The 12436-nt window shown below is 37.5% G+C and overlaps 1 protein-coding gene across 1 annotated transcript; it reads left to right on the top strand.

The window, feature by feature from the left end:
* The first annotated feature begins 9577 nt into the window (after nucleotides 1–9577).
* LOC18427854 (non-specific lipid-transfer protein A) lies at nucleotides 9578–12436 on the top strand. Its single transcript, XM_006836898.3, has 2 exons — nucleotides 9578–9933; nucleotides 12285–12436. The coding sequence occupies exons 1-2, from the start codon at nucleotides 9584–9586 to the stop codon at nucleotides 12292–12294; spliced, it is 360 nt and encodes a 119-aa protein (XP_006836961.2). The 5' UTR covers nucleotides 9578–9583; the 3' UTR covers nucleotides 12295–12436.

The following is a 12436-nucleotide window of genomic DNA, read 5'->3' as shown; positions in this document are numbered from 1 at the left end:
TGATGGTCACGACTTTATTTCGTATTTAAATTTAAATTTTTTTTTTATAAATCCAAATAACTTAAAATTTTAGGTATATATTCTTCAAAAATAGGAGAATCTAATAAAAATATCAAAAAAATAAATTGTAAAAAATAAATTGACTAAAATACCCCTGAAATATTTTGAGCGTATTTTGGTCAATTTATTTTTTGTGAATTATTTTTTAAATATTTTTATTAGGTGTGCTTTGATGAGAAGAATAAACTTCTAAAATTTCAAGTTATTTGGATTTGTAAAAAAATCTTAAAATTCAAATACGAAATGAGGTCATGACCGTCAGATCGGCCCAGATTCAATCTGAGCTGTTGGGCTCACATGTTCTTAGGAGCTAGTAGGTTAATCTCAGTATTTTCCTTATATATATATATATATATATATATATATATATATATATATATATATATATATATATATATATATATATATATATATATATATATATATATATATATATATATTTCATCTCCAATAATACATTTGCTTTCTATATTTTAATCTCTAGAATGTTTGCTTGCCTAAACTGCTGTACATGCCACATATTTGCACACATACACGAGGGTTCTGTTTTCCACACTTCTGCCCCTAACACCAAAAACCATTTCAAAATTTTCAAAACCCCCCAAAAACTAGCAATAAAGATTTGAGGTACACCTGGATCATTACAGTCAGGTCGGTTGGGAGTTAACACAACCTTAAGGTGAGCACCCCTCCACAATTCTTACCTCTAAGAGCACCCCACACATGGTAGGATAACATAGCATTCCCATAAGGACAGGCTCGGGATCTACGTGCTGTATCCAACTCGAACTGCACTTGACCTTTTTCCTAGTTAGGCCCACCTTAATTTTGTCAACATAGGATAAAAATTTTCAAATCACTTTGTGTGTTGGTAGCATAAATTAGATTATAATATAAAAATCTCAGCTCCAAAAAGTTTTGATTTGCATATTCTCATAAAGAAAAGTTTTTGGAGCTTGCACAATAAATGAGAGCTAATAGCTTGAAAGGTTGTTGTATTGATGTTCCAACAAGTTAGAATTCTATCACCTCATGCTTGAAAGGGCTTTGGAAATTGAACAAGTCTTCTCTTGTTTTGGATCATGTGATTTATGCACCTTCCCCCCACAGTGAATGACATAAAAATGCAAACTTTTGAAATAATTTTATGTTGGATCATGTGATTCATGCACCTTCCCCACAATGCATGACATAAAAATGCAAACTTTTGAAATAATACTTTTGGTCTTGGTGGTGGGTTCCTTCTCACTTCCTTTCAATGATACTTTTGGTCTTGAAGACTGGGCTCGGAGAGGTTGGGGACTTTCCTATACTTCTAAAGTTGGTATTCTAGGAGTAAACAAGGAGGTTTTCTTTCTTCGCTCTAAGCAGGATGTCGCTCTCTTATTACAAAATCGTTTTGTGAGGATTAGAGGCAAGCTGTTATCTCTTGATCTTTGGAAACCGTCTTCCCATGATTCTTATCTGGTGAAGGAAAGTCAGTAGATTAGACTTTTTGGTGTCCCTTTTCATGCATGGTTGGTCAGTAGCTTCCGTAGCTTGGCGAAGCAGTGTGGAGAATTATGTGACGTCGACAAAATTCCTTTACGGGTCCTGATCTTCGGGAGGTAAGGATCCATATCTGGTCGCTTAAAGGTGCAGCCATTCCTAAGAGACTTTGGCTAGAGGTGGGTCAAGAAACCTTTTCTATTCAGGTGTGTGTTGAATCCAAGGTGAGTATTGTGGGCCCTCAGGGGGGACATGGATAAAAAGCTAGACCTGTGGTGGATAAAGAGGGGTGGCAAACGGTATGGAACATGTAACTGCGCAATGGTGTGGGCCATTTCTTTCAGGCAATACAAACTTTTGTAGCAAAAAATCTACCAGGTCAACTAAGGGCGTGTAGGGGGGAATTTCAAAATTTGAAAATCTCAAAACGCTGGGTTCCGATTCGGCGGTTCCCAAATACTTGGGCGAGGTCCTCAGGGAGCATTATGCATGTGGATCGTCCACAACCATCTTGTGATGGTTTGGGCTCACCTGCTACGGGTCCATCGTCTTTCGACATTGCAAAATATGATGGCGTATCTCTGTCAACAGGATCCTTGGTGAACTTTCCTGAAGCTGCTTTATGAAATACGGAAACATGGCAACTGCTTTGTATGGGCCTGTGTGCCTTCCCCTCCCAAAACGGTTCATTTCCTCCAAACTTCCTTTTCCCCCTGGTAAGACGGTGGACGCCTGGGAAAAAACTTTATCCTGGCTTTGGCTTCTATTAGCTTTCCTTCATCTTCGATCCTCGGCTGCCTGTAAGTGGTGCTCGTGATACTCGGCAAGATGTTTCCCCTCCTTCACAGGCATGGGGCAAGGAAGGGTAGATCTTTGAAATGTTCTAGCTTTGACCTAGCTTCAATCGATCCATTAACGTTAGTTGTTATCGATGATGATTTGGAGTAGGGGTAGCTTGAGGACGATCCCCTGGGGGAGAACGAGGTTTCTAAAGAGTCTACCCCTTTGGAGCCTCTTTCTCCAAGTTCTAATTTTGAGGTGGTGGAGATGGAGGACTCTTACCCTTTACACATTCTTCCTGATGAGGATCCTCATTTGCTTTTGGAGAATGAGCAGCCGAAGGGGACGAACCCTTCAATGGTGACTCCTACTGAAGGTGAAGAGTCTTGAGAACATGAAGTTTCTGAAATGGCTGCCCCCATTGTAGCTTTTAGTGTAATGGACTTTGAGGTCCCCATCGGTGTGGTGTTCAAGCAGATTCTTGAGGAGAAGAAGACCTTGAGGAGAAGAAGGCTACAAAGGGGTTGGCAAGGGAGGTCTCGAATGTGTGTCAGACCCCAATTTAGAATGAAGATAAGAAGGGTAAAAGGAAAGGAAAGGGGCCAGTGAAAGGGACAAGGCACTCTGTGAGGCTGGAGGCTCGAGGAGTTCTTAGTGGTGCAAATAGAGGATTTGTGATACGAGACTTACAGTTGTACGAGGTGGGCTTCTCTTCATCAACATCGAGGGACGATGACTCAGAACATGCTCTGGAGATGGATAAGTGCTGGGCGGACTCCAATTGTGGTAAGAGCTGGGATGGCTCTTCATCCTCTAAACCTTTCTGATGTTAATTCTCACTTGGAATGTACAAGGTCTAGGTGACCTCAAAAGAAAGAAAGATGTTCTTTTTTTAGTTTCTAAATTCAAACCTTCTATCGTTATTCTCTAGAGACCAAACTCCCTGCTCCCAGTTTACCGGTGGTCAGGGAGGTTTGGGGGAGTGGTGCAGTGGATTTTGCTGGATTAGATTCAGTTGGGGCTTCTGGGGGGTTGTGGGTTTCGTGGGATCCAACGGTGTTGAGATCCTTTTGCCATCTTTTGAAGGATAATTTTGTTATGGTTGGGTTTGTTGGGCCTTTAGTTGATTTTAAGTGGGGTTTAGTGAATGTTTATAGCCCTCAAACTTTTGCATTGAAAGAAGTTTTTGTTGTGCAGTTGTTAGATTTTATTTGTAGCTTTGATTTTCCTGTTTGCTTGGAGGGGACTTTCATCTTGTTAGATGGCCGAATGAGAGCAGTTCTGGGGGCTCTATTAATTCGGCAATGCGATTTTTTAATCGATTTATTGAGTCCTTTGCTTTGCTTGATTTTCCTATTGCTGGAGCGTCTTTTACTTGGTCCAATGGGAGTACTTCAAACCTATCTATGTCTAAAATTGATAGGTTTTTGGTGTCTGGTGAGTGATCTGAGACATTCCCCTTGGCCGCTGTTAAAGCACTACTAAGATTGTCTTCGAATCATACTCCATTGCTGCTGAGCACCAAACACTTCATGGGGGGTCCTAGGCCTTTCCGGATGGAAATTGGATGGTTTCAAGAGAATGACGTTTGTGATCTCGTTAAGAGAACTTGGGAAAATACGATTTCTCTTGGCTCTTTAGATTTTCAACTCCATAAAAAGTTACTCAATATTAAGCATAGGCTGATAGACTGGAAAAGATCTAACGGATTCTTTGTTTCTAAGAGAATCGAGAATGTCTTTCGGGATATCCAAGAGATTGATTGTGCCATGCATAATCTTGGAGTCTGGTCTGAGGGGATGGGAAGGGAGAGAAGTGCTAAATTGAATGGCCTTAAGAACCTTAGAAGGTTTGAAAAGATTTATTGGAAAAAAGGTATACGGTAAGATGGTTCAAGGAAGGGGATCTTAATACGAAGTTCTTTCATTCCACTGCGAATGCTAGAAGGAGGCAAAATGACGTGTCTGGTTTGGTTATTCAGGGAATTAATTTTGAGGATAGTTGCGATGTCGGGTGCAGTTGTCAGTCATTTCCTCAATGCTTTACTTCTGAGGTGAAGAATATCCCGAGGATGTCTAGAGTAGGGTTTAAGGTTCTTTCTACTGATGATCGTCTCTCTTTGGAAAAAGATGTGACTATAGAGGAACTTAAAAATGCAGTGTTTGCTTTACCAAGGGATAAGGCTCCAGGCCCGGATGGTTTTCTTTTAATTTTCTTCCATAGGTTTTGGGACTTAATTTGTGGTGAGCTTTTGAAAATGGTGAGAGGGTTTCTTAAGAGAGGAGAGTTATTCAAAGGGGTCAACTCAACCTTTATTGCGTTGATTCCAAAAAATCGGTTATTACCTCTCTTGGTGATATTTGACCAATTAGTCTTTTGACGAGTATTTATAAAACAGTGGCCAAGGTACTGGCAGAACGATTAAAGACTATTTTACCGGCAATTATTTTTGGGCCTCAATTTGCTTTTGTCAAAGATAGGCTGATTTTTTATGGTGTACTGGTCGCCCAGGAGTTTATCCATTCAAGGATTATGCTCGGACATGCTGGGGTGGTTATAAAACTTGATATGGAGAAGGCTTACGATCAGGTGGAGTGGGGTATCTTGTTGGAAATTTTGAAAAATATGGGTTTTGTTGAGGATTGGAGAAAGTGGATTTTTTGGTGTCTGTACTTGGCCCATTTCTCTATTTTGTATAAAGGGAGTCCTACTGGTTTCTTTAAGGCCTCTAGAGGGCTGTGGCAAGGGGACCTTTTGTCACCCTTTCTCTTTACCATTTATGCAGAGTGTTTCAACCTTCTAATCAAGAGTATTGAGAGAAGTGGGCATTTTTATGATTTTCAGTTGCCAAATGGTGGGCCGCGCATTTCTCATTTGCAATACGCGGATGATACATTGCTCTTCTGTGAGGCAGAGGCTGACCAGATCAGTAACATTGCAACCTTCTTGAAGTGTTGTGAGATAGCTCTGAGTCTAAAAGTTAACTTCACAAAATCTGCAATTGTGGGGATTAACTGTTCGAATTCTTTAACCCAAGAGTTGGCTGAATTAATGGGGTGTAGGGTGGAGCACTTCCCTATTGTTTATTTAGGAATGCCAATCTCAGATGGTCGCCTCCCTTTGGCTGTTTGGGACAAAATTATTGAAAGAATCCAGGTTAAGCTTGACCTTTGGAAGTTTAAGTACTTGTCGTTGGGGGGGAGGCTTACCTTGATTAGAACTTGTCTTTCTAATTTGCCAATTTATCAAATGTCCATCCTTCAAATTCCGACGTCAGTTGCTAAGAAAATTGGGTTGTTGATGAGAAATTTCCTATGGTGGTCCTTTCAAGATGATAGGAATACCATCTAATAAGGGGGGACAAAGTGTGCACCCAAGATGAAGGAGGTTTAGGCCTTCGCAGAATTAAATTAGCCAATCAAGATTTGCTATGTAAATGGTGGTGGAGAAGTTTGAAATTCAAAGATCAGTTATGGTATCACGTAATTGCTGCTAAGTATGGGGTAGATAACTTTGGAATGTGGGTGGGCTCTAGGAGTGGAGTACGGAGTATGTCGTTTACTTGGAGAGCCATACACTATTATAGACCACTAATTCATAGAGATATTCTGTGGTGTCTGGGTACTGACTCCAATTTCTCGTTCTGGCACCATAAGTGGTTGGGATCTTCTCCCTTAAAATATTTGTTTCCTCTGGTTTTCCAAAGTGTAAGCAATCCCAATGCCTCAATTTCATATTATTGTAAATAACGGATAACAGAACTACTTAGAATTTAATTCTACCCTATAACAGAATATCTCATGCTCTTTTTGATGAATTCTCTGCTCTTTTATCTCTCTTGAATTCTATCTATGTCCCAAGTAATGGCTCTGATGAGGTAGTGTGTGAGATTGATAAGAATGGGGAATATTCAGTCAAGTCTATACATCGTTTTTTATTTCGAGATCGCTGGCGGTGGTCCATGCCTGAACTTGCAGTGATTTGGATATGACCGTTACCTCTGAAAATTTAGGCTTTTATTTGGCTAGCATCTCAGAACAAAATTTTAACGGCAGATAATCTTATTAAAAGGGGTAAGATCTTGCCAAATATTTGCTTGATGTGTGAGGGAGATAATGAAACTGTCGATCATCTCGTCCTCTATTGCTCTTTTGTCTTTAGAGTTTGGAATTGGTTCTTTGGTCAGCTTGGTATGGCTATGGTTTTATCGCATAAGATTGAAGGAGTTCTGGGCAATTTGTCACTTCATTTCCTTCCTATGGTTGGAGCAGTTATTTGCCAAATTACCAAGTGGTGATATTATGGGAAATTTGGAAGGAGAGAAGTATAAGAATTTTCGAAGGGAGCTCTTTACCTTGGGGATTTGTTCGTGATAAAATTCTATTTGGTTATATCTTTCTGTCTCTAAGGTTGGTCGTGATATTTTGGAAGTGGATGTTAGAAGAAATCTTTTGAATATTTTCTTTATGAATTTCCTTATATGTAAACCCCGTAGTAGATGAATGGCTCATCTCTTGGGGACATTTAAGTTGAACTTTGATGGGAGGTCTCAGGGAAATCTAGGGCCAGCAGGCTTCGGTGGGGTAGCTTGTGACTAGAATGGTTCGGTTATCTTCTCTTATGCTGGTCCACTTGGTAAGAGTACAGCTAATTTTACAGAAATGCAGGCCTTACTTCATGGAATCCAGCTTCTGGTAGCTAAGAATTTTGGTAATCATTTTATTATTGAAGAGGAGTCCCTTAATGTCATAAAAAGACCAAATGCCCTTGGGAGCTACGGTCGTTGCTCTTAGAAATCTGGGATACTGCTTCCTCTTTAGTTGCCTCTTTTGAGCATGTCTTTAGGGATGTCAATGGGATGGCGGATTCTTTTTCTAAATGGGGCACTTTTTTATCTGAGACTTCTGTCTATGACTCTGTAATTTCCTTTTGATCTAATAAATTTTTTTATCTCTGTCAAAAAACAAAAGAAATAATTTTATGTTGTATATATGTATATATATATATATATATATATATATATATATATATATATATATATATATATTGATGTAGAGAGATAAAATAAAAATTTGAGAGAATATATCGTCTCTCAAGATTTGCAAGGGAATCCATCTAAAAAAGATAAGATCAACTTTACTCAATTCCAATCTCTTCCCTTCTACAATGAGGGACATCTTCCCTTCAAATATATTTAGAAATAAATAAATGAAACAACTCACAAAAAATAAACTCTCTCTTATCTCTTCCTCTCTAACTCCCACGTAAATCTCTATCTCCTTATATTTTTATCTTCTCTTTCAAAAAGATTATAAAATATAATTTATACTTATCCTAAAAGATAAGCTATTTCTTAAACCAAAAAATAGGAATTTATGTGTGACAACTAACGCCACTACAAAAACTCAAGCACAAAAATCCTCCCAACTAATTTATCCTAGCGTAATTGTTACTCCAAAAAAAAAAGAAAATTAATAACACTAAATTTTAACAAATCTCTCTACACAAATATCCTACTGCCAATTTGTATTTTCAGAGGATTTCAAAGATTTAAATACTTTTAATTGATGCTATGAAGAGCTATGACTCCAATCCTTGTGAGATGACTAACAAAATGTCAAATTTGATATATATTGGATGGAATACTATGTATTGTGATAGTACTGGATCTTATTATAAGTTAAAGTAAGTTAAATATTGTTTTAAAAGGATTTATAAGATGGGCAAGCTTTCTATGTTTCCCCTACAGTATAAAACATGTATACTTCCCCTTATATAACCGTCTATTTTGAATGGAGGGTTAAGATTGCCCCAATCACAGTCATGTCTCTACACTATTTTATTTTTAATTTTTTTTCTATAAACTATTTTAACATCAAATTTTTGGACGTCCAATCCTATTAAACTTGCACTAGCGAAAGATATAAAAACAATATTTTTAATAAAATAAAATGACCAAAATACCTCTAAAAATTTCAAAGGGGTATTTTGGTAATTATATTTATCAAAAAATTATTTTTAATATTTTTTATAGGTGCGCCCCAATGAGAAGATGGCACATACCAAATTTCATATTCATAAAATTTCTTTAAAAAAACTAAAAATAAAATACTTTGAGATGTCCAATCTAAGATCAAACGGTGAGTGGCTCTCTTGATCAAAATTGAACGGCTGGATGGTAGGGGAAGCATAGATCTTCTATGCTGTAGAGGAACTATAAAAATCTTTCCCTTATAAGATTGGTCTTGAGCGGTTGGCTGCGGACACTTAAAAAAACCACTAGTAAATAGAGAACAAGACATTGAAATATTCGATTTTTAGAAATTTCATGTAGTTTGGTATCCGAGAAAAAAGCTAAAATGATGATGATATAATCTGAGACCTTATTCTCTCTTGTATTGCGCATGAGTTTTTTAAAATCAAAGCACGTCGAGGATTTGGTTTGTACTCAAGACCGTTTGTGTACATCCACATATAACTTATTTTTTATTTGAAGCAGATTAATTATTGCTTAGATTATCATGGCCACTTTAATTTTTGATGAGTGTATGAGAGAGAGCGAGAGTGTATGAGAGAGAGAGAGGATGGGCCAGCTGGGCCGGGCTAGACCGGCCAGGAGCAAAGACACACGGGGCCAGACTAGACCGGCCAGGAGCAAAAACACACAGGGTCGGGCCAGGCCAGCATGGGCCACAAGAAAGACCCACAGAGCAAGGCCAAGGCAAAGGCTTCTTGAGCCTAGACTGGGTCAAGCGGGCCCCGCCAACCTTAGCCTGGCCCGTTTCCTGGCCTATAGTGCCATGGCCCCAAAAGACCAAGTGTCAATCGAAATGAATTAATGTAGCAAAACGTCTCTTATTCAACATTGTTAAAGGGATTGGTGCTCCTATTCCTATAAGCAAAGTACTTAAATTTAGTTGTCCTCGAACATTTGTGATTCTATTTGTTCCTTTTTCGCTCATAAGCGTTGTGCAGTCTCTTTTTTGAAAAAATTCCTCCCAAATAAGTCGAGTGAATAGAAATATGCTCGGAAGTATAGTATACATGCTCTAAAAAAAGTCGAAAAAAGGGAAGAAGCAAGCATGAACTCCATGCTCTGGTGTAGCAGTCCTAAAACACGCAGCACGAAAGTTTCACTGCACCTCCTAACACACCCTCTCCTAATTCCATTTTACACCACCTGGCCTCAAATCTATATAACAATATGCTATGAACCCCCAAACCTGCAATTATCAGCTTGATTGATTAAGATAATATGGCGAAAAATGTTGTTCTCTTCTTTACTCTCATTGTTCTTGGTTCTAGCATTGCTCAACAAACTCCTCAATGCCAAGAGATGCAAAGGGAGGAAATGGTTAGAGATCTCACGCCATGTCTCAGCTATCTGACTGCTGATGTGAACAGCCCGGACACGCTGTGTTGCAGCGGTGTGCAGAATGTGAATGCGGGTGCTAACAGCCGGGATATGAGGCAGTCCATCTGTGTATGCCTCAAGGAAGTCGCCAATGGCATCCTGAATCTCAAAGACGATCGCGCCGCGGCACTCCCGGGGCTGTGCGGGGTGAAGCTGAACATCCCCATCTCTAAGAGCACTGACTGCACCAAGTGACTCTCTTTCTCATGAACACTAACATACACACACGTGCTCACAAACACCCTTAACCGTAGAGTGATGGCCTCCGGACTGGCCAAGGCAAGGCCCAAAAAAGCCCAAAATGTTCATTTTTTGGGCCTGGCCTGAACCAGTGGGAAAACGTTCTTCCATACCAAGCCCATGCCCGGCTCAAAAAGAGAGTAAAAAAACCGAGTTTTTTTAACGGAAATCATATATATCTGTATTTTATATTTTTTTAAAAAAAACTTTTTTAAAAAAAAAAAATCGTCTTCTCTATAACTTTGTTTCTTTATTAACTTAATATTATTGAATTTTGGTTTAAAGATAAACAAATTAACAATAACAGTACATTAAAAATCTTAATTTAACAAAAAATTCCATCGAAGATTTCACCAATAAGTTCCTTTAAAAATATTGTACAAACTCCAAAATAATAAGATATCAAAGTGATTCTATATTTCAAAATAATACGTAATGTTAAAAGAAGAGTATCCCAATGGAAAATCTTATATTTTCTGTGAACCGAGAGCATCTTTATAAAAAGAAAGAGGGAGATTCAATACAGAAAATAAATGTTTACTGATTCCCAATTTTTGCTGGTTAACATGATATGTGGAAAGTATTTGGTGAGTGGTCCATGGTCCTTACGATCCTATATCTCAAAAATAATAGGTAATGTTAAAAGAAGAGTATCCTAATGGAAAATTATTTTCTGTAAACCCAAAGTATCTTTATAAAAAGAAAGAGAGATTTTCAGTGATGTAAATATTTAGGTAGGGCGATTTTTAGAGAAAATAAATGTTTACTGCTTCCCAATTTTTGCCGGTTCACATGATGCGGAAAGCATTTCGTGAGTGGTCCGTGGCCGCCCTAGGTTTTAAAGGATAATCCTTGAAAAATTGAAAGGCATGGTCTAAAAAATAATACAAAATAGATCATCTTCAAAGGTTAATACTTATTTAGTTTTTTCAAATTCAAGATCTTAGTGGTTGAGATATTCAACCTACCAAATTTTAGGTACATATAATTTTTTAACATGTAGAACATGCAATAAATAAATAGATTTTTAAATTAAAAATATAAGTATTTTTTTTTTTCCAAACAATTAATTTTACCTTATTGGTGGAAAGACTATAACTCCACATCCATCTTAATCCATTTTTAAGGTGGATGTAGGATGCCCTAAAAATGGTGTAGCTCGAGAAAAGTCAATAAACACTGAAAATTTGAAAATGAACAGTCTTGATAATATATTACAATATGCACTACTTTTTGGTTTTTAAATCATTTTTTTCTTTTATGTTCATATATCTCGAGATCGAGACGACCAATTTTGATATTTTTTGACGTCGTAGAAATCATTTGTGTAGATCTTTGAGGTGCACTTTACTTCCATACTATAGTTGACACGTTATACAAACTTTTTTTGGACCGGTTTGGATGGGTTGCTTGGAAAATAGCGACAAATCCAATTATCCAATGTAATCCAAGCCATTTGGACATGTTTGGATCACCCCTCTTTTGGATATGGCACCTACAGACAGCTCTTTTGCTGTCTGATTTGACTGTGGCTGGACCGCTTGCAAGCAAACAGCTTTTTCTGTAACACGTTTTTGTGGAATTATCGATGGCCTAAATTTTGTGGAATTAAGGGGCCGTTATTTGGTATAACGGTAAAAAGGCTCAGGTAGGGTTCGAATTTTAAGAGCGGTCACTTTGTTCATATGCCAAAGGTTAAGACCGTTTTTAGCCCACCCATCCTGAGAACCTGGTTAGGCGGGACCAACACCGAGTTAGGGCCTTTTATTTATGGAAAAGGTTTATATAAGGTTGCCACCTTAAAATGTAAAATCACAGATGCACCTGAAAAAAATATCGAAAATGTTGTTTTAATATTGAAAAAGCCCTTCAATAAATCATCTTGACATCGAGATCTATGAAGATGAAAAAAAAAAAGTTTTTGAATCTCAAAAATAGTGCATCTTGCAATACATTATCTAGACCGTCCATTTTCAAGATTTTCATATATTTATAGATCTTCTTGATTTTTACCATTTTTAGAATTTAAAATTTTCTAATTAGGTATGAAAATAAATTTAAAGATAATACTAAGAATTTTTTACAACAAAATTATATGTTATGATAAAATTTTAAAGTGAACCTTAATTGGATTGGTTAAGGTTGCAACCTTAAAAAAATCGCACCCTTTATTTATTTATTTATGAATGGCCCAAATATTTCAAGCAACCAACCCCTTGGTTTTTAAAAAGCTCCCTGTGTCTCTCTCTCTCTCAATCTTGATTTAGATAACTTATTACTTTTATTGTTATCATTTGTGCAGAATCACTTGAGGAAGATTGTCGTCTTACCTCCACAAACAACCCAAGATCACTTTGAATAAACAATAAATTGTAATCTAAGTGATATTGAAGATGCTCTGTCATGTGAACTCTTTCTTCGATGCAAGCTTCTATCATGTTGTTTTGCTTTCTA

This window comes from Amborella trichopoda, chromosome 1 (genome assembly GCF_054954075.1).
Source record: "Amborella trichopoda isolate Santa Cruz 75 chromosome 1, AtrichopodaSantaCruz75HAP2 v2.0, whole genome shotgun sequence".
Classification (NCBI taxonomy): domain Eukaryota; kingdom Viridiplantae; phylum Streptophyta; class Magnoliopsida; order Amborellales; family Amborellaceae; genus Amborella; species Amborella trichopoda.
This window is presented reverse-complemented; position numbering and strand designations above follow the sequence as displayed.

Bases quoted from the DNA above. Each gene is read 5' to 3' on its own strand.
- LOC18427854 (XM_006836898.3), top strand. From the start codon at position 9,584: ATGGCGAAAAATGTTGTTCTCTTCTTTACTCTCATTGTTCTTGGTTCT.